This window comes from Carassius auratus, chromosome 34 (assembly GCF_003368295.1).
Source record: "Carassius auratus strain Wakin chromosome 34, ASM336829v1, whole genome shotgun sequence".
NCBI classification, from domain to species: Eukaryota; Metazoa; Chordata; class Actinopteri; order Cypriniformes; family Cyprinidae; genus Carassius; species Carassius auratus.
In genome coordinates, this window is record NC_039276.1 from 3,984,175 (window position 1) to 4,007,258 (window position 23,084).

The 23,084-nt window shown below is 37.4% G+C and overlaps 1 protein-coding gene across 2 annotated transcripts in view; it reads left to right on the top strand.

Annotated features, from left to right (window-relative positions):
* Nucleotides 1-1,170: 1,170 nt before the first annotated feature.
* Nucleotides 1,171-23,084, top strand: part of LOC113052974 (histone deacetylase 4-like) — a 205,121-nt gene continuing 183,207 nt past the window's right edge. For both annotated transcript variants that reach the window (XM_026217531.1, XM_026217532.1), the window contains exons 1-2: nt 1,171-1,325; nt 17,323-17,599. In XM_026217531.1, coding sequence (XP_026073316.1) covers nt 17,578-17,599 — 22 coding nt within the window. In that variant the 5' untranslated portion in view covers nt 1,171-1,325; nt 17,323-17,577. The remainder of the gene's footprint in view (nt 1,326-17,322; nt 17,600-23,084) is intronic.

A 23,084-nucleotide genomic window follows, 5' to 3' on the forward strand; every position in this document is an offset into this window, starting at 1 on the left:
CTGTCATTGCATATAAAAGAGCTGTGTAAAAATGTGTAAGATTGTCTTCCATGGGTGAAAAAAGCATGCAAATGTGAGGATTAGGACACAAAAAGGCCCATTTCCTTGGCATTGTGTACAATACTGTACATGACAATCTAAATGATCAGTGGATCTCTGTACTGAACGAAACTCTATAGTCCTCTGAGTATTAGACTGGGCAACCTGAGAAACAGTGGCCACCGCAACAATGCTTTACATTCACATGACGTTCAAAAACTGTCAGGCACAGTCAGCTGAGAACAGATGTGTGTGTGTGTGTGTGTGTGTAAGAGAGAAAGAAAGAAAGAGAGATTTCCCCTATATAATGCATGTTTTAGTGTACAGCATGTATCAAATATTTGGAGCATATATCTATTATTGTCTTATCTGAAGATCTTTATACTTAGCCAAAAATAATACAATTAATAGTACAACAGGTAGTATTCATGCAACATAAAAATGTGAAAACCATGCAAACTACTAACAGGGAATTATAAGATGCATTTGTAGCCTATATAAGGGGTTTTTTTTTTTTTTTTTTTTTTTTTTTTTTAGCAAAGCATTAGTTTTCATGACTTTTACAGTGCCCAATTGCAAAAAACCGTTTAAGAAGTCTGTCAGGTGGATTTCCCGAACCAATGACTCTTAAGAATCGGTTATTTTTAGTGATTCAAAAACATATGGCATAACTGTACAGTATGGTTTGATTCTTAAATAAATGGCTCGTATGAGTCGATTCAGTGTATTGAATCAAAAACATGCAGCATTAACAGCATGGTTCGATTCTTGAATAAATGGCTCTTATGAGTCGATTCTTTTTAATGAACCAAAAAGCTAACGACGCCACAGATTGTCCTTTTCTACAGTGAATCCAAAAACCTGAACACTCAAATCACCTTGTTACCAAATGAATTTAAATCATGTAATTATTGAGTAATTATTGTCGTCATGTCCGATGCAAAATAGCATGTGTTATAACAAAACTAATACTAATTTAAAGGGCTGTGTTATACAATAATTCTATTTCAAATATTTGCTGCTCAAAAGAATCGTAGTGGGGCTGTCCTGTCAAAGAATCGGAATCGTTCGGTTCTTTCCATCCCGTGTGAGAACGACGCCGGGCTCGAGTCGACTGACTGTGAGCGCCCGCCTCTGGAGGACATGCGCCGGGGACTCGACACGTGATCCGCTCGCCACAATCCAGTATGGCGGAACTGGTCGGTGAGTGGATCCGTCGTTGGCGCGCTCTCCAACGGGAATAAAGTCCGGAGTGTTGCGTCCGATCACGGCGGAGCTGCGGAGAGGTGAGCGACGACTCGAACGCGTTCTCCAGTGATTTAATTCCGAGATGCATTGATCACTTTAGTAAGAGAAAGAAACTTGTGGGCGATCAAGATGAAACAATCAAAACAGTGTGTGTTTGTGTGTCTGTGTTTCTGTGTGTGAATCGTAACTCTCGGAGTAGTTGTGTCACGTTCATTTTCAGAGTTATGGAGAATCATAAAGATAGTTTTTTTTTAACAAGATATTTTATTTTAGCTTATAATTAAGGCGTTTTGGGATGGACTATGTAATGGTAATTCCGAAAAAATGCGTTTTTATCATTTTAAAAACTTGATGTTTAAAGTGATATTTAAAACGATTTGAACATTTTGTCTATATAAGTGTTAAACTACAGCGTGCCATTATATATACACGTTTGTATATGAATCTGATTGAGCGTGTGTGTGTGTGTGTGTGTGTGTGTGTGTTGAGAGTGTAGCAGCTCTTTGTAGCGGATTTGTTACAGTTTGACATGTTGACAGGGTCAGCTATGATCAGTATGGCAGTTTTCATTATCAGTGTCATTTTGTACTCATTTTCATGAGACATTTTATGACTTGTTAGTTTTGTGCACCTTCAATGATTCAAATCAGTTTCATTTTTGCAGTATTTGATATGAAAAGTTGTTACATTGTTGCAACTCTTGGTTGAACATTAGCTATCCCAGATGTAGATACGTTTGCTTTTTCATGTTAACAAATTTAGAGGAATTATGGATCACTTGCTCACCAATGGATCCTCTGCAGTGAATGGGTGCCATCAGAATGGGAATCCAAACAGCTGTTAAAGACCACACAATAATCCACAAATAATCCACACCACTCCAGTCCATCAGTTAACATCTTGTGAAGTGAGAAGCTGCATGCTTGTAATAAATTAATCATTAAAGGGGTCCTATTATGCTCTTTTACATAGTCTTGATTTTGTCTTGGGGGTACTAGGTTGTTCGAAAAACACATTATTTTTCACATATTTTACAGTATTACAACACCTCTCTCCCCAGTCTGACATTAACGGCTCAGATAGTTCCTGTATCAGATGAAGGCCCGCCTTCTGAAATATGAATGTGCTGTGATTGGTCAGCTGGGCCAGTGTGTTGTGATAGGAAGCTGCGAGTTTCAGTGTAAATATTGCTTCAAAATCAAATCAATTTGAGTGTGATTTTAACTCGGATGATTGTAACCACTCTAAATTCGTCTGCCTTGGGAAAGCTAGCATGTACACGACATAGTAATAACATTTGTTGTCTTCTCTAGTGCATCTCAACTTAGTCTCGTCCCATTCGTCAATATTTGTGATATCACAAATCCCGGAAAATATGTGCTGTAGTCCAAATTAGTCATTTGTTGTAGTTTTTAAAAAGTGATATCTTTTAAATAAAATATCTACTTTTGAAGTGGACTTTGATTTTTGTAAATTAGCTGATTTTTTTTTTTTTTTATGCTCAAACAACAACATTACAGACTAACTAAAGCTGAAAAAGTGAAAAGCATAATAGGATCCCTTCAAGGTAGTTTTAACTTTAAACTGTTTCTTCTGACTAAAATATTGGTCCATAATACTGCTTCTCCAGTGAAAAAAAAACACATCTTGCCTGAATCAGGAGAGATATCTGCACAGCATCGTTTACAAGTAAAAAAGCATCCAAAATGGTTCTAAACGGAATATGATTTTGATGTGAGATGACAACAGGGATGGACTTTTCCTTTTTTATTGTGGATTATGGACTTGTATTTTGTCCAGGAGTGATGGTTTAAAATTCCTTAATGATGGATTTTTTTCTTACAAACATGCAGCCGTTTACTTCACAATTTGTGTTTTGATCTTGTGGATTACTGTGATGTTTTTATCAGCTGTTTGGACTCTCATTCTGATGGCACCCATTCAATTGCAGTGGATCCATTGGTGTCAAGTGGTTCAATGCTACATTTATTCAAATCTGCAGTTTTGAGTTAACATTGCTTTATGGTGCATTTACATTACATTTACATTACATTTATTCATTTAGCTGACGCTTTTATCCAAAGCGACTTACAGTTGCTATATATGTCAGAGGTCACACGCCTCTGGAGCAACTAGGGGTTGTGTCTTGCTCAGGGACACATTGGTGTCTTACAGTGGATTCGAACCCGGGTCCCTCACACCAAAGGCGTGTGTCTTATCCACTGCGCCAACCCCACCCAATACTGGTGCACAAATAATGGCTGAAATTGTTTTGAAAGAGAATTTAGATAAAATTCACTAATCATAGATTTTCTTTTGTGGGATATTGTTGCTTTTCTAAGCAGCGTTTCTTCTTTAGTACATTTAGACCTTATTTTTTTTAGATATACTCTAGTTTCTTTAAGTTTGGGGTACCAGCATCCACAATGCTAAATATGTTAAAATAAAAATATACATTTTGAAATTAAACTTTACTTTCACGTAATCCTTTAAAATGGTCAACTGGCTTAAAACCAATCAGAAAGATATTATTGATGCTTTAACTTTCGGTCATAGAGTAGGTGTTCTCTTTTCAGAAATGACAACAGACAGTTTTTCAGTTTGTAGTCAATAAACAAAGGGCAGGAATGTGCTTTTTCCTCGTGTACACTATTTAGAGAATACAAAATATTAGAAAACAGAAAATGACATTTTCATTAGAATAAAAGTTGTTATGGTTTTACATTAAGGTTGAATGTAGTTTTTGTGCTTGTCTTAAAGTAAACGACCAAACCGAACATGAGTGTTGAGAAGATTCCTCGGCTGTTTTCATGTTCTGAGCCGAGTCATGACGTCTGTGTTGTCCGCTGGTGGTTATATCATGCTGTCGGTCTAGGCAGCTGTCACACATAGCTGGTGGTTGAAGCTTCAACATGTGGCATCATGCACAGGCGTATAAATCCAGGCTTTAATCACAGTCTGTAGGAAGCTCGCTCGTCTTTCCACATTCCGACTCTCAAGGACCGGCGCTCAGACCTTGTAAATTTCAGGCCTCACAGGAAGAAGGTCAAAGCAGCTTTCTGAGAACTTGGCAGCAGAGAGTTAATAAAGTCTGGCACAACCAAACAAAAAAATTATGTGCACACACCATGTTTAGGGTTTTGTTTTGTTTTATATTGCAAGTTTAAAACGTTTGCTAATTGTTTGCTATTTTTTATTTAATATATTTTTTTCATTCACTTATTTCATCCCCAGCAAATAAACAAAAGAAATGATAACTATCATGATGTTTAAAGAAAATGAAACTTTTCTTTTTTAACCACTAAGATTCTCTGCTTTGTGACATAAATTTAATGAAAATTTAATCCCATTTCCCCTTCAAATCTCATGGTAAAGAAATATTTCAGACATTCTCATTACTGGAAAAACAAAGTTAAATTGTGCTTGCTTTAATCAAATCTTTCTATTATACTGATGATAATCTGATGAAAATCACCATTGAGGATAATGAGAATTAGGCCTAGGCCTACACATTTTTTTTCCAAATGCATGATGATAAAAACAGAGAAAAGCAGAAGCATATAGAAATGCAAAAATAAATAAACAATATTTTGTTTGTATTGCAAAATCTAAGAATTCTGTATCATGGTTTCCACAAACATATTAAGCAGCACAACTGTTTTCAACATTGATAATAATAATAAGTGTACTGTATGTCAGAGAGATTGCAACTTAAATATTCTGTGATTTAGGACCCGTCCACACGGAGACGCGTTTCTGTGAATACGCACACATTTTTTATCGGATAGGCGTTTCGTCCACACGCATCCGGCGGTTTCGTAAGGTGAAACCGCTATTTTTTGAAACCGGGTCCCAAAGTGGATAAATTTGAAAATGCCATCTTTGCGTTTTCGTCTGGACAGCTAATCCGTATATTTTCAGAAACCATGACGTCACCAGCCCACGTCTCCCCCCTAGTCAGACACCTCTACGTCACGTAACAGCAACAAAAACATGAACAAACACTGAACGATTGTCTTTTTATTAAATAACATTAATACAGATTAATAAATGTATTATTCCATGTTCGATTGTGTGTAAGCTCCTTCTCCGTGCGGACGGGGCCTTAGTATGCTCGCTTATCATAGGAAGTAATAATAAATTACTCTTTACATTAAGGTAGTAGCCTAGTGAGAAAAAGGTGTTGGGGGAATCACCTTTTTTTTTCTCTTTTTCATCAAACCGCAGTTTTTGCAAGTTCACGCAATTTCATCGCATAAAATTGCAAAAATATCCCGCATATTCCATCGCATTTTTTAAGAAAACGTGCCGCAAAATCAAGGATTTTTGCCCGCAACACTCACAAAAAAAATCTGAGTTTTTCTGGAGGGAGTGGTATGTGTGTGCACTATATGTTTTATCAATGCTTCCATTAATGGCATGCCGTTAAGTTCGCATCTCTACTCATTCTACATTCTACTCAACCCATGGTGACTCGTCTATGATTGAATGATTACGCGACACCTTTTCCTGTTGAAATGCATAAAGCATCAGTTATCCTATCTGTGTTTCTCTGTCCAATCCAGTCTGTATGACTTGGCAAAGTAATATTCTGATTAACGAATGTGACTAAATGCCAATGTTAGGCCTGCGCTTTATATAGTCTCAAATAACAATTTAAATCAGTTTGAGACCCTCGCTAATCCGTTCTGCTCCTTAGGGTACATAATTAACAGTGCTGGATGACTCATGGAGATTGGCAGATTGCATCGTTTGCCGCATCTGTGGCTGAAGAGGAAAGAGAGGGAGAATTTGGCTCCAGCCGCTCTTACATGATGCTTAGCGAGGAAAAGCGCTAACAGGAGACGGGGCGTAACTGTAGGAGGTAAATGCGGCTGGACAGATGACAAGGATGACTGGCGATCTGTAGAAAGGTTGTCCCCTAACTGGAAAATTGGATGTTTGTCACAAGCAGTGTTATTTAGAGGATTGTCTTAATGTCCCCGAGGCCTTGTGTTGTCTGCTGTGTCTCTGGATACTCGTAGGACGGTGGTAAATTAACTCCCTAAAGGATTAGTTCACTCAAAAATGAATAGTTTGTCATTGTATTCACCCTTGTGTTTTTCCAAACCTCCTTGACTTTGTTTTGTAAAAGGAGATATTTATAACCCTGTGCAAGCTGCTTTTTTTTTTTTTCCCCATTCACTGAAAGTGAATGGAGACCATGACTTAAATTCTGTCCTTTCCTCACACAATGCATTCATGTGACTTCAGAAGACTGGAATATACTGTAAGATTCATTTGGACTGCTATTATACTTCTTTTGTTGAGGCTTTTTGTCCCGCATTTGGTGCTTGACAGCCCATTGTCCCCATTCACTTTTATTAAATGGAAGAAATGTTCTACTTAAATTTCTCATTTATGTTCAAAGAAAGCAAGTCAGTCATATATTAGGGCTACATGATTAATCAAAATGATCAAATGGTTTCATTAAATATATGTACTACACTGCTTTTTTTCAAATGTGAGCAACTTATGAGCTGTGTTTTCATGAGTAAATGCTTCTCTGCATGTGCACAGAGTTTGGGTCGCTTATAACATCTAGCATTTTTGAACGTGTGTCATGTGCCAACCATTTTTCCAAACTTGTGATGAGAAGCACTTTTAAATCTGTTTCCAACAAAGAGAAGCTTTAAGGTCTTGCTGGGGTTTTGATAACTTAACATTTGAAAATCCAGAAATTATGAATTTAATATATTGTAATTTTTAGGGATGCACTGAAATAAAAATTCTGGGGCCAAAACCGAAAATGCATTGTAATGATTATTTATTATTTTAATAAATAATATAAAGGGATTTTGTATGACTTTTTAAATTTAATTCAATATTAATGATACTGAAATCCCTTGATTTTTTAGGGATTTACTTTACAATTATTATTTTTCTAAATACTAAATACTTTTTTTTAACATCACAATTTTTACAGTAAAATTTTACAGTTTTTGTATTCATTTAATAACAACAAAAACATAAATAATAAGTTATTATTATTATTATTACACTAATATTGACCCAGATCTTTTTTTTCCCACGTTTAAACATATTTTAAATCACAATTAGTGATAAATTTTTTATCATTTATGGTGTTTTGTCATTTTGGAGCATTATAGCAACCATCACCATTTATTTTTATTATATGGAAAAGAGCAGAGTAATACGGATATTCTGCAGATGTATATTATATTTGTGATCCACTGATGAAAGAAATTCATATGGGCTTGGAATGACATGAGGATGGGTAAACAATGACAGACTTCATTTTTGGATATTAGAATCAGTGGTTTGAATGCTGTCGCCTCAGTGTGGAATCCTTTAGTGTTGTCTGTGTCACTTTTGGTTTGCTGAAGTGCCTGTTTGGTTTTCCACTGTGCGCTGGCAGATCTCGGCGAGGCTTGGGTTCATTTGGCAATCCGTGTTTGAACCGAAACCCAAGACTGTAATAATGAAAAGCTGATGAGTTTAATGAAAACTCTGTGTTTGTGGGCAGTGCATCAGTCAAAGTGATGTGAACCTCATTGTCACCTAACTGTGACCCTTCTGGCTTTTGTCAGCTCATGAAACTGTTATAACGCTCCGCTGGGCTGGCAGACCGTGTGGAGGACGCAAAAGGCAGACATGAGCCGAGGGAAAGCGACTGAGTGCAGTGAGAGAGTGAGTGATGATTGTTTTGCCCCTCATAAAGTCCAGGCACACACACACACACACAGTCACAAGGCTCATTTCCTGCTCTCTGTTTATCTGAAAACACACAGGCCTGTATGGAAAAGCAGATGTTGAAGTCCTGCTTTCTTAACTGATGCTCATCAGATTATTTAAAGGGATAGTTCACCTTCAATTGAAAACTCTGACATCATTTACTCACACTCAGGTTGTTCCAAATCTGTAAGAGTTAATTTATTCCGTTGAACACATGAGAGGATATTGTGAAGATTGTTGGTAACCAGACAGGTGAAAATAGCCATTGACTTCGATGATTTTCATTTTTGGATCAACTATACCTTATAGTTCATCTTAAAATCAAAAGTCTGTCAGTATTCACTCACCCTCATGTTTTTCATATATATATATATATATATATATATATATATATATATATATATATATGTTAAAGGGGTTGCTCTCTCAAGAAAATTACAAATTATGTTCACATTTACTCATCGTCACTTCAAATCTAAACCTGTATACTTTTATTTCTTCTGTGAAACATAATAAAATATCATATTTTTTGTTTCGCAGAAGAAAGAAATGCATATAGATTTGGAATGATGAGTAAACGATGAACAAATTTTAAAGCAGCACAAAGAAGTGCATAAAATTAATAGACCGAATCTATATCTATTTTTTCCAAAAATCTCATTCATAGTTGCATTTCAATTTAAAAAATTGCCTCTATTTTGATGAATTCCTACACAGTCTTTTGAACTACTCACATGGTGCTTTTATTATGTTTTATTGTCAATTTTTCAATTTGATGACATCCAGTTATTTTAGTATTATTTGCTTGATTTTATTAATATTTTGAATTAGCATTTCTTTTTACGTTTTCATTTTATTTTATTTTTAGAAATTGTATGTGCTTTTGTCTTTTTTATTTTTGTAATTTATTTATTTATATTACCATTTAGACATATTTATTTTATTTCAGTTATAGTTTTATTTTAGTATTTTTTTTTCTTTATTTCCAATTATTGATTTTAGTGCTTTAAGTTAAACTTACTTCAGTTAATTTTCCAGTTTTCATTTAGTTTAGGATTTTGCATCTAATATTTATATCTTATTTTATTTCAGCTAATTTCATTTAACAAAAAATAATGATAAAACTATTAAAATTTTATTTCATGATAATGACCCAGATGACTGTTGTAGTTACTGGAAAAGCTGTGTGAAGACTGTGTTTTGTGCTCCACAAAAAAAAAAAAAAAATAGCTTACGAATTTGGAAGGACATGAGGGTGGGTAAATCATGACAGAATTTTCATTTTTGGCTGATCTAATTCCTTTAATGAACACCTAGTGCACCAAATCACTGGTTTAAACATGCAATCTGTTGCTCACCATCCCATTTTTTTTTACACGACTTGCATTAGTTTACATTGCCAAACCAAGACATCAGCATCTGAGCAAATTCCTTAATGAAACATTTAGGCATAGTTGCATAAGAGTAAATTTAACAGTTTACCATGTCAGCCCTGGGGAGAAGCGCTGAGAATCACTGCCTCTCCTCGAGTAGACGTGGAGTTCCTTTCTAACACAGTTTCCTCAAAAGTTACTGGAATGTGACACGAAGAGCTTTAGCTGGGGTTCAGCCCAGGCGAAGACATTGGGAAAAAGAGATTTTTATGGTCAGGCATGGAACCACCTTCTCAAAGGCTTTGCTTTCTGTGTTGATTCTCAGCTCAGACTCATTCAGACCTGACAAAGAGTAAATGGTCACTCTGATCAGAAGCACAACCTTCAGCTCCTTCAGTGCTTTGTAAATAATGGTGGCTAACTAATGTTGTATTGTACTTGCGTAGTGTACATGAGTGAGCAGCGGCAACTATTGTACAAACACTGGCTGTCATATTGAATTGGGTGTCATTTTCCTGCTGATCACTGCAGCGCTGTCAGCCTGTATCAGACCTGCTCCTCCATGATGGTCACCTTAGACGGCTGGCTGGCCATGTCTCACTTTTTTTGAGCCAGACGGGGTGATGTAAGACCGAAATGTCTTCCCTTTCCCCCAGGTTAAACCCGCACCTCCAGACGTGAGCAGTAAGGGCTGGTGAACTCTTGACCAACTTTGACTGAATTTTGCACTGAGGATATCCGTTAACATCACTTTCTTGACACAGTTTTATGTAAAACTAGACCAGCATTCCTATTCTGATTTTTACAAATATCTTTATCTTGTTACAGTTGTTACATATTGCAGGGATCCCATGATCTTGGAAAACCTGGATAAGGGTTTTTTAGTATGGCCATCTCTGATTTCTAGAGAGCTGGAGCACCTTAATGGTGATATATCAGTTTATTATTAGCAGATATGAAGTTCATATAATTACTGAATTTAACCCTTTACCTGTCACCCTGTCCCGTATATTGCACGCCTACATTTACTTCTCTATATTACAATTAAATCGAATCTAATCTTGAAAAACTATATATCATAGGAAAGGTCTAAGACTCTAAAAAATTATGTAGAAAAAGTAATAGATTAATTTATGATAAGAGTGCACCTTCAAAAATCTACATTATAACAGGAGTTTTGACCTTTGTTTAAAAAAAAAAAGACTTTATTGCCTTTTTCTCTATCACATTTTAGAAATCATCAGAAATTATATATCGACTGAAAACTTAAAATCTAAAAATTCATCCTTTAAAACCCATTTTAAAATCTGACAATGCATTACCATGTTAATGTTTTCATTCATGAATTATAAAAAAATTAGTTTGAATCGTGCGCTATAAATGTGCACTTTTTCTTTTCCTGGCTACTTTTTATTTTATTTTATTTAGCTGTCTTCTTCATGTATCTTCAGACTGTGGTGATAAGTATTAACAATGTTGTATGAGGAATGCTTTTGTAATTTATCTATTATATTGTTTTGTTATATTTTTTTGACAGGAATTTGCACTCTTTCTTATCGTGACTACCATGATTTTCATATGATTTAAAAATTTTTTTAGTTGTGATTGGCTGAACCATGCATCCTTAGACTATGGATTGTGTGAATGAATTATTTTTAATTATTATATTTATAATTATATATAAAAAGGGTAAAATGTTTCTTTTTTCTTTTTTTTTATATTTTAGTATCAAGCCAGCCTATATTTAGGCTGGCTTGTACATGACAAATATTTATGAAACTGTAGAAAGAATGATACTGTAATATTATTATTATTATTATTATTATTATTTATTTATTTTTTTACATTTATTTTTATTTACTTCAGACTTGATCTGAAGTTTTCTAATCATAATCGACGTCATCATTTTGGTGTCGACCCAACCAAACTGCACTTTCAGCCTACGTCAGAAACCCTTTTAGATAGTCATGTTTCATTTGAATCAGTTGTGTTATCTTGTCATTTATCAGATGTTACGCCTATTTCTTCCATGTATGTCTTCTGACACTTGAAGTAGGAATGAAATAGTTTTGGTACCTGAGCAACATGACTGAAATAACAAAAAAGGTCTGATGGCCACAGAGCGTAGAAACCAGCCACTTGGAAAGATGAAAGATGCAATAATCATCTTCAGATCAGCCTACGTGGCACATCGTGGATGGCAGTGCTTAAATTTAACGCACAAGTTAATATAGCTCAGCCTTGACATAGACGATGTTTGACCTCTCGCGATGCAGTGCAGTTAACATGTTTTGACACGCTCATACGTGGTGATCTAAATTCAAGAGAAGCCCCTTTACAAAAATAGGTCTTAGCTGAGAATAGCTGCGGTGCTTGGGGTGGAAAACCTCTCTTTCCTTGTGGCTCTTCAAATGCCACTTTGACTTTTATATCAGGGGTTTCCCTCAAGTCAACCCTGCGTCACTGCGGTTCACACGGTCACGCTGGTCTTGCTCCTGTTGCCATTTGTGGTTTGGGACGAATGTGGTCGGTCAGCGATCTCTGAGCCTCGAGGGAGTAAGTGACTAGGTTCGGGTCAGGGAGGAAGCTCACTCCATTAAACACTCTCAGGAAAACTTTACGCCTCATGTAGCCGAACACCACAGCAAATTAAGTTGGAGAAGTGGGTTTCTTTGGCAGCTTTTAAAGGTGAAGTGTGTAATTTCTGTTTTGCAGAGTTAAAACCAATAAAATGGTTCTATTTATTGAATCATTCATTGAATTATGACAACGTTTGTCTTGACTTGAAGTCAAATAAAGTAGCTCAAATTGATACTGAAGTGCAAAGTTTAAAAATAAAATGTTTTCAGTTTTTACGGGAAAAAAATGTCTGATTTGTAAACAAATTATTCTAAAAGAATGTATGAATAACAATGCATTTTGAATCAGCAACTCACTGATTTAAGTCAAGTGGTTTTTGATTTATTCCTTCATATTCATATTTATTTACTGAATTGTGGTCCGATGAATAAGTCTAGAACTTCTTTGAACAAATCACAAAGTTCTTTTTTTTGTTTCAGTGAAATGTAGTTCTTTTTAACTAATGTAGTTCTTTTTCTTTAGTTCAGAAGAGTCTGTGTGTTTACAAATAGGAGCAGAATTGTTTTCTTTCAAAATATTGTAAGCTGAAAATTTACATTAAACTTTTTTTTATATATATTCAATATCAATAGTTATTCTCAATACATTTTGCCATTACTGTTATGAATGATACTTTAATAATAAAAGTTTATGTGAGTATTTATGAAGAAAATTATATATTTTTTTTAAACAAATCATTCTTTTGAACTTTTTTTATTTATTTTTTTAAACAAATGAGTCAATTTCTTAAATTTAGTTAAATTAAGTTACTGATCTGAATCATGAAATTGAATTGGTTAAAGCGATTCATCGTAGTCTTAGTAACTGATAACTAAAAATGATACTTCAATTCAGTAACTTACACTGTAACTTATCAGTGATGACTGTCAGTTAACGTACATATGGCAGAAATGTACAGAAAAATCAATTAAAGACATAATCAAACAGACACTGAACACTGTTAACAGCAATTATTATATGTTGCAATAAAACTTATAGCAAAATTTGTTAGCTCTGTATGTTGCTTCAGGGTTTAAAAAAAATAGTTTTTATCTCCTCTGAGAACTAATAAACTAAAAAAATCGTTAAGGAACCTGAATCGAATCTGAATCAGAACCAGAATCATTAAACTGTCAAACCTCGTTCGAACACACATTGATAAAATATATTAAAAATAGTTTTTTCTTAAGTTTAGTTGGGTCTTTATCTACTCTGAGAACTGAAAAAAACTAAAAAAAAAAAAAAAATTAAGAAACCTGAATCTGAATCAGAACCAGAATCATTAAATTCTCATTCCTTCTTCAAATATGCATTTATAAAACTATTATTACAAATAGTCATTTCTTCAGTTTTACACTTTACCTACAACCCGTTGCACAAATATGTAATTGTGGCCCAAGTCTCCGCCCATGCTTTCTCACATTTATCATTTGCTCGAGATCTTTATCCTGTGTGTCCGTGCACGTCCACTTTCGCTCTATGTTTGTTACGCTCATGGGGCGGGAATGCCGCCATGTGAGACATGTGATGACAGCAAGTGCAAAAGACTGCCGGAGGAGCTGGAACTAAACTCCCTCCAGAACATGTAATCCACGCCACCTGGACCCAGTGAGAAGCCATACTTACTTTGAGAGGAAAGCTGGAAAATCAGACGTCCCGTAAAGATTATGTGCGGTTCTGCAGAGACGTGCTTCTCTAAAACAAACAGATTAATGGAGTATCATGCTTCGCTTCATTCTGGGGCCTGTGATGCAACACCTTTTCCTGGTGTGTGTGGAAAAATTCACGTCAGCTTTGGGAGTTGCTAAGATTAAATCACATTTTCTTGGCACGTTTAATTGGGATCGAGTACTTGCAGTCTCGTTTTTATTTGTGATTTTTGAGGGCATAGATGTGTGGTTTGGAGTTGTCTTGTGTAAATGTAAACCAAGCATGCCCTTGAGTGCTGAGGGTGTGATGGTTTCCCTCATCACAGCTGGTGTTTCCAATGGGTCTGACTGAATTTAGAACGGCACTAAAATAAAATACGCACACATCCCAATTATTCATATGCTATGTGATGCATTTTCCAAATTTATTATGGTATTATTTGCTCGCATATGAATCTCATCCATCCACTTATTGATTACTTGTGGCTGAAGTCAAAGTTAAATTAAAATTGACCCTGTTATTTTTTTATTCTTCAGTGCATGCGCCTGGTTTACTAAAAATGTAAATTTGGTTTAAACCCTGACTTTATCTTTAACGTTCCTTTTTGCATGACATCATCATAACTTCCATTCTCTCATTCAAACTGCTCCACTTCCCAATAATGGAAAATGACCTAAATCAATCCAGGCTTTTTTGTATACACTATGGAATAAATGTTATGAAAACCACCATTTAAATATTATATATATATATATATATATATATATATATATATATATATATATATATATATATATATATATATATATATCATCGTTTTATATCATCGTCAACTGTTTTCAGCAATGGTAATAATAAGAAATAGATTTTTTTTTTTTTTTACCAGATCAGCAATCAGAATGATTTCTGAAAGATCACTGAAGATTGGAGTAATGGTTATTTTAAATTGTAATAATATAAAAAAATATTACTGATTTTACTTTTTTTTTGGTCTCGTTAGCATAAAAGACTTCCTTCAAAATATATAAAAAAAAGTTACAACCCCAAAATTTTGACATTGATTTTAAGATACCTTGTGATCCTATTTTTAATTTCATAATAACTACTGATAACAGCTTTCCACATTGAGTTTGGTGAGCATTTTATGTCTTTAGTTTTAGGTGTGCCTCTTTTTATTATGGCTAAAAAAATACTATTATATTTTTGGGTTAAACTATTGCACTGGTACTGTAGATACTTGCAATCATATTTTTTTCTTTTTATGTGTGCATCATTTCCTACGGTTCAATTATAGTCTGATTCACAAAGAAAGACTCTTATGAATTGGTCAACCTGCCTCATGAATCAGTCTAAAATTAATTCACCTGCAGGTTTAGAGTTCTTGTCTCTCGTTTTATTAAAATAAGTCATTATTTTCATCCTGTGCTACTCAGTATGAGCTAGAGTACTGTTGTAAGGCATGTGTATTTTGTTTAGTGCATATTTGGGCCTAGTTATTGTGAAATGGGATTACTTGTAATGAATTGTTAAGGTCCTGAAATGGGGCATTTTATCTGATTCCTGTCTTTGTTAGCATTACCCAGCCCTACTTGTCAGAAACATGGTGTTGGAGTAAACCAACCCTCATTGACTGATAAAGTCATTTTCCTTTACTCTAGGCCTCATTGCTCTTGGAACAGCTGATGTTTATGGTTATATAACATGGCTAAGCTGTGATGTCCTGCTGTGTGCTAGACTGCTCCAGATACTGTTGTTATGCTGACAGACAGGTTCCTTTGTTCCAGGTGGACATAAGGAGAAATGTACACAGCTGCGTTTTGTCTGCTTGATGTGATTGTTATTGTCAGTTCTGTTGAGCTTTGTGACAGCAAATATGGCAGGCTGGGAGGGAATGTGTCACTGTGGCAGATTGGTAAAGGGTGGTTTACACCCGCCCCGCTGCGTGTCAAAAATGTGTCACGGCGTCCTTCTGCTCTGGCCTTTGTCACGTATGTATACTGAGCAGGAAAAGCCCACTTGAGTGACGTGCACTTCAGATCTGGCTCGGATACAAAACCTAGTGTGCTACCTACGTAGGGACCATTGTAAGGCATTCCCGTTGACTAAATGCTAAGACATCGCATGTTTTACACAGAAGCCAATCCCAAAATGCATTGTGACCAAAAGAAAAAAAAACATTCAAGCTGGCGGATATAGAGAGAGAAAGTTGATTATGTGAAAATAAACAACACAATTCAACGCTATTGAAATTTATTGCAAGTGAATCCCTGCAAAAGCGGTATTTGGATGGCAGAGAGAGTTGCTATGTAGATCGTTTTTTAAAAGCATTCATGTATGTGATTTCATTTAATTTTTGTTATAAATATATTCAAGGTGTGGGAGAAAGTGAGAGAAATGTCGAATATAAATATTTAAATGCAATCAATACAATACTAATCGAATTAAAATAGTCTATTGTTGTTGTGCTATGAAAGTATTTATTAGTACTTTGACTTATTGTTTTTTTTATATTTTTGTTGTTTTAAGTTTTAGTAATTTTGTTATTAACTTTATTAATTTTAATAGGGATGCACCGGTTGACCGGCAATTAATCGGAACTAGACGTTTTTTTATTAAATTATGCGATCGGCAATCGGCCGGTTTTTGGTCTTTTTTCGGCCGATTTTTCCGGAAGTGCACCCGTGTGCACAGACTATATTGTAATCATTCGCTATCATGTCATTTGTGTGAAAGTATTTCGAAATGTGTGCGCAATTTTAAAAACTAAAACAAATACTGCATGCTGATTAAAAAACATCTTATTGAATGTGTGTTGATTTTTTGTTTGGATTGTTGAACAGTTATTGCCTTTAATTTCACATGGTTACAGTTAATGTTTTCATTTAAGACCAGTCCTATGTAGTTTCCACCCAAAATCAAAAACAAAAGCTAAATGCTGTCTGTACCATCTATGTTTGTACTGAATGTAGGCTACTTACTGTGCAGTTACTGCCGTTAATTTCAGATGATTATGGTTATTGTTTTCAATAGCCAAAAGCCAGTTTGGCCTATTAAATACCAAATAAAAATGTTTTTTATTGTTTATGCATACTTTCCTTCTTTCTTGTTTGTTGCTTAAAACAGTATCGGAATCGGCAGTTTGCTTGTAAAAAAATTGGTATCGGAATAGGCCAAGAAAAATCATGATCGTGCATCCCTAAATTTTATTTTAGCATTTTTCTAATTATCTTTATTTTTATTTAATTTTTTGTCATTTTGGTACTTCTGTTAGTTGCCGAGGCGGCATATAATTTTTTTTTTTTTTTTTTTTTTTTTTTTTAAATTTTTCATCTATTCATACTTTATTTAAACTATAATTTAATTAACGAAAACATTTTTTAAGACTTTAGTTATCAATAACTACACTGTAAATAAAAACATTTGTTTTAACACAACATTTGTGTGTGCTATGTATATATACGCTTGGAGTATTGTGTGATTTTTTTTTTTCAGCAACAAAGCTAAGTCTTCTAATATGCTTTTCATATGTAGTGATATTTATATGTAGAGTGTTCCAATTCCAAACTGCTTGTTTTAGAGTTTGCACTTCAGTTCAAGATGCTGCCTATGTAGAAACAGCTGTTATGTAATATATTTTTTGTTGTTGCTCTTTTGACAGTTTAATCTTATCAAGCAAAGAGGAACTGACACACAGTGCTGGATTACGCCAGAGGGGGCGCTATGAGCCTCTAAGATCATCCGTTCTTTCCTGTCCCGTACCTCTTTTGACTCGTCTTCCCATTCAACTGTGGATGGTGACCAGCCAACAAGCCCCAGAGGAGCCTTGAGGTGTTTCTCACATCCTCATCTGCCAGGACACACTCCTCTTATTATCAACCCAGTCACTTCAGAGAAAGCGGCCACCGTCGGCACAATGAGTTCCCACAGCCGCCCAGGTAAGAGCTCTCTGTGGCCCTTCAGTGCTTTTCATCTTGGGTTACTCCACTCTGAACAAGATAAACACTGTTACTGATATGTGCCATTACAAACCAGTTTCTCTCTGTAAAGGAGGATAGTGTTTCTCTGCTACAGGAATAGCACGTGATTGGGCTTCGGGGGTTGAGAATTAGCCTTGAGATGCCAGAAAAGGCTTTTGAGCAGCTTTTTGATTCACACTCAAATATCTGTCCCCTCGACTCTGCCAAGGCCGCCTTGTCCAACTGTCAGCTCGAGGAGGAGTTTGATTATTCTTGGAAAAAAGTGTAAGCTGTGCTGTTTCTCACTGCCTCCCTCTCTTCCTTTATCTTTCCTCTTCTCTCTTTCTGCTTATATTTTCCCGTTTGTGTTCGCAGAGGAAAAGGTCATAAGAGTTTCAGATGCTTTTTTTTTTTTTTTTTCATCGAATCGTCTGCTAGAGAGATGAGCTCTCAATAGTCTGATTCATTCTGTGAGCTGGCGTTGGGTTAGTAAAGCAGTGAGCCATGAGTGGTCCGTTACAGGAATTTTACCATGTGTAAGTGATGTTATTAACCTAAAACCACCTTAGCTGTGGTAAAATCACTGGGACGCAACTGGCTTATTGATTTTATAAAATGCCGTTGAGCGACAAAAGAGATTTACATTCATTAAAGGGATAGGTTACCCAAAAATGAAAATGTGATGTTTATCTGCTTACCTCCAGGGCATCCAAGATGTAGGTGACTTTGTTTCTTTAGTTGAAGACAAACCAAGATTTTTAACTCAAGGTCTGTTACTCTTATAATGTAAGTGGATGGGAATCACAGCTAAAACATACACTAAAACTAAAAAATACACAAACAAAACCAAATTAAACCCTGCGGCTCTTGACGATACATTGATGTGTAAAGACCAAACGACTGGTCTGTGCAAGAAACTGAACAGTATTTATATTGTTTTTACCTCTGATTCACGTACTGTATGAACTGTTAGAACTCTCCTGAGCATGTGGTGCTGTCTTCTTCTTGCTTTATGGCGGATCGCAGACTTATAAGTGCATTACTGCCACCTATCTCTCAAGGGGACCATTGACACTCCTAGTTGAGATTACAGATAGTGTCAGTGGTACTTTTGAGAGAACTGGAAATATGGAAATACTGAGAGGCTTTCTTCTAAATATGAATGTTTTATGTAGTGGTGTTGACAGCAGCGCTTTGCTCTGCAAGAGTAGATCACAGAAACAAAACTCATTAGCCAATCATCTCTGTCCTGATCTGAAAGATTTAGTCTTCGGTGGTCTGTTTTGCTAATCCTGGGTTGATACTCTCTGAGCTGGATTGGAGATTTGGAGCCCGATGTCACCTCTCACACATCCCGTCCGCTAATCCGCTTTGGGTCCGAAAGAGCAATTTCAGCCCGGGGTCACCAGCATCAATCTAATCCGGTGTTTCTCATCAGAAGAGGTCATTCTCTGATCTCTCTCTCTCTCTCTCTGCATTTTCTTCCCATCACATTCCTTCAGCATCTGTTGACATTACCCAGTGTGCCCCTCCTTCACATCTGCACAGGGAAACCCAGTATTTGGACACTTCTTGTCTAAAACTTGGTGATTTTAAGAAGCAAAATGGGTCTGTAAAGCACAATATTAGTGATAGTGAAACCCATTACACATACCTGGAATAAGGTTGATTGTTGACAATAAAACGGTGAAAAGGCCCATAGGTTACACCCAAAGAGACACTCAAGCCATATCTAGAGACCAGAACATCATCGAGAATTCAGGAATGGCTCTTCTGGACAGTAAGCAACCATAATGCACTTGGGATCCACTCACAACATTTTAGTAACCACATAGTAATGTGCTAGAAACATCTCAGAACACTTAAGCAACAATATTGCAAAAAAAGGAAAAAACAGCAGAGCATAGCAGCACACTAGAAATGTGTTGTGGAATTTATTTTAAAATAATCTTTTTGACTTGCTTTGTTGGCTTTTGGATGAAATGTGGTTTGTTTGAAGCTGATTGTAGTCATTTGTTTGTGTGTGTTTGCAAACACAGACTCCAGTGATTTTTCTAATGGGTTGTTGGGTTTTTTGGCTCTTTGCACCACGCTGGGTGGTGCCGCAGTGCTTTGGCTGGCAGCCATTTTGAAAGTTACAGAATATTCTACGAATATTCAATTGTGCCTATAAGTAAATATATATATGTCTTTTTTTAAATTTTTAATCATATGCTTCTATTATGACACTATCATCTTTTTATCAATTGATTAATGTCAATCTGACAATGTGGTACATTTTAACTTTCAAATGTTACCCAAATACTGTACAGTTTTCTCAACTGAGCCAGAGCTGTGTAAATGTAAAACTGTATGTTTACGTGTTTAAATTCATTACAAATATGAATTCAAATGCAATTATTGTTTGTGGTGAGAAAAAATCTCTTTGATCTCCTTGTGGAAATCAACCTAAGAAAGTCTTGCTTTTGGCATGCAGTTTTTGTCCTCATATTAGGCTGGTATGGAAGTATGATAACATTGAGGAACAAATGACGCTCTTAATCTTCTAAAGAAATGTAAACAAACTTTTGTGTTTGTGCATATGCTTTCTTGTAGCAGTCAGATTCTTAATCGTCGTTTGCAATGAATCTTCTCGAATTCATTGAGGTCTCATCACACAGACTCTTGGCCTGATTTGGTGCAGCCGTGTATTTCTCCACTGAATAAACCTTTTTCTCCCAGCTATCCCATTCCAAGGCATTTGTGAACACTTGCGTTCTGTCCAGGAGCTTGGGCCATTGAAAGCAGCTGTTTGACTGTCAGCTTGCTGCCCTAGTCCCAGGAGCCACATGAAAAGCAACGGCTGATTTGCCAGAAACGATGAATATCGGTCTAGCGCTATGGCCTCATCCCTGGTCTGGTTTTTTTTTTCAGTACCTCAGAAGCTTTTGCCTGAGGCTCAGCAATCTCATCGGCCCTCCGTGCATTTGAAGGTGGACAGCTTGATGTGCTTTCATTTCTCTCCAGACCTTCTGGATTGGCAAACATCTTTTTGATCCGGCCGTATCAAAGTTTCAGTTTCTTTTGGGAATATCAGCACTTTCCATTCTTTTGCGACTCTGTGTGTTGGAGTCCATTGTTTAAAATATTTTTTGGTTTTCTTTGTAACCACAGTTGCATGGGCTGCCCAGTTTAGCCCGGCAGGCTGACGTCAGGGCTGCTAGTCTGCAGGCTTTACTGCTCCAAACAATTGGCACTAATGGCGTGTTGGCCCCAGGGCAGGCGGATGGGGAACACAACTCGATCCAGATGCAGACGCCAGTGCACCGAGCTCCCCTACAGCAGACACTGTTTTTACCTGGACTGTGCAGCTTCAAACCTGCCTGCTCCTTATTTAGTCTGCTTATGCATTATACAATCTTAACTCCTATCCCCACCAGCAGTTTTTAAAAAGCTGCCAGCCACCTTCAGTGATTTTGATGAGTTTCCCTCAGATTTGATGGACTCCAGAATATTTTGCTATAGGAATATTTGAATATGCAATACAGCATTATAAACATCAGAGCCTCTACTTTTAAACATACAAATCTTTTTTTTTTTTTTTTTTAGCTTGAAGCATTCTTTTTTTATCAGTGTAACAATATGAACTTCTTACTCATCGGGAAGAAGGAGGCGGGAACCGGCGCACAATCAAAAAGCACTTTAATAATCAAAAGTAAATACAAAACGGCGCACCAGCCCCTCACGGACGACTGGTGCGCATAAATAAAAGCCAAACACATAAACTAATGTCCCAGGCCTGGTCCTCTCTCGTCCTTCACGGTCGTCACTCCAGTTTTATATCCTTCCATCTCCTACGTGGGACTCGATACTAGCGGTGGGGCTCAGGTGTAGCTCATCTCCAATCACTACACCTGGCCTCACTCCTCGTTCCCACGCCTCTCGGCCCCGCCCCACTCGCCACATACCCCCATCGCCCCTCGCAGGCCGGGGGGTACTCCCGAGACTGCGCTCTACTCCCCCCCCCCCTTCCCTCCGGGGGAGACCGCTCACGGGGACCTGCGGGAACCTGGGGGTAGGACAGACGAGGCGAGAGAAAAGGAGATGGAAGGAGGAGCGACAGGGACGAGAGAGGGGAGAGAGAAAAAAAAAAAAAAAAAATCCGGTTCCCAGACGCACTGCTGCTCGGCCCTCCACCGGCTGGGTGATCTCCTCCGCGGTGCCCGGCGGTGGCACTGGACGGCCCTCGGCGGACGGCACGACACTCCTCCGCCGCCCGGTGGACGGCGACGGCTCCTCCGATTTTGGGCAGCGGCAGGAGTCCCCCGTTCCCTGCCCCTCCGGATTCCGTCACAGAGGCGGCAGGCTCCGGCCCCCTGGCGAACGGCGCCGACTCCTCCGCTCCCTCACGGACGGCAGCCGCCCCTCCTTGTCGTGGGCGGTCGGCAGCGAGCTCGCCCGTCCCCGGCAACTCGCTCCAGCCCACCGCCTCGAGCGTCCATGGCGGCACAAACCTCGCCAGCTCGAGGGCACCGCGGATTCACCACAGCGGCGAGGGATCTTCAGCAGCGCGTCCCTCCTTCTCCCGGGCTTCGGCACCACTGTAACAATATGAACTTCTTACTCATCGGGAAGAAGGAGGCGGGAACCGGCGCACAATCAAAAAGCACTTTAATAATCAAAAGTAAATACAAAACGGCGCACCAGCCCCTCACGGACGACTGGTGCGCATAAATAAAAGCCAAACACATAAACTAATGTCCCAGGCCTGGTCCTCTCTCGTCCTTCACGGTCGTCACTCCAGTTTTATATCCTTCCATCTCCTACGTGGGACTCGATACTAGCGGTGGGGCTCAGGTGTAGCTCATCTCCAATCACTACACCTGGCCTCACTCCTCGTTCCCACGCCTCTCGGCCCCGCCCCACTCGCCACAATCAGCACTTTAATATAGTTAGGTTTCATAAAAAATGCATAGCTGACTCAGAAGCGCCAGATTGTCTTAGCAAAGTCAGAATCACCTCCTCTCCTCGTTCACGAAACGGTTGTCCATAAAATGCATTGCTGTTCTGTTGTAAGTTAACTTAAATATTCCTAAATGTATCTACTTTCGGAAGGCCAAATAAAGTGCTTTTGTTTTTGCTTAGATGCACACAGCATCTCCCTGACAAAAAAATATCTCTTTGGGTTTGAGAATTTTAATCTTTGCAACCAGGGTTCCAAACTGTGACTAAAACAGTCGCAAATGTGACTAAAATTGTTAAAGTGCGTTTTTACTGAGGTTGCCACTGGCGACAAGGCCTATGTATTTACATGTTATAGCTTAAAAATGTGCATGTAATGCCTTTTTTCTTGATTGTTTTGCGATCGTATCATTTGCTATGTTCACATATGAAACTAAGACGATGTGCAGCAAAGTTTTAGTGGAAAAAATAGTTTCAAACAGTTCTCATCTTTGCAGGCGCAATCGCCTTAAGCGCCTCAGTT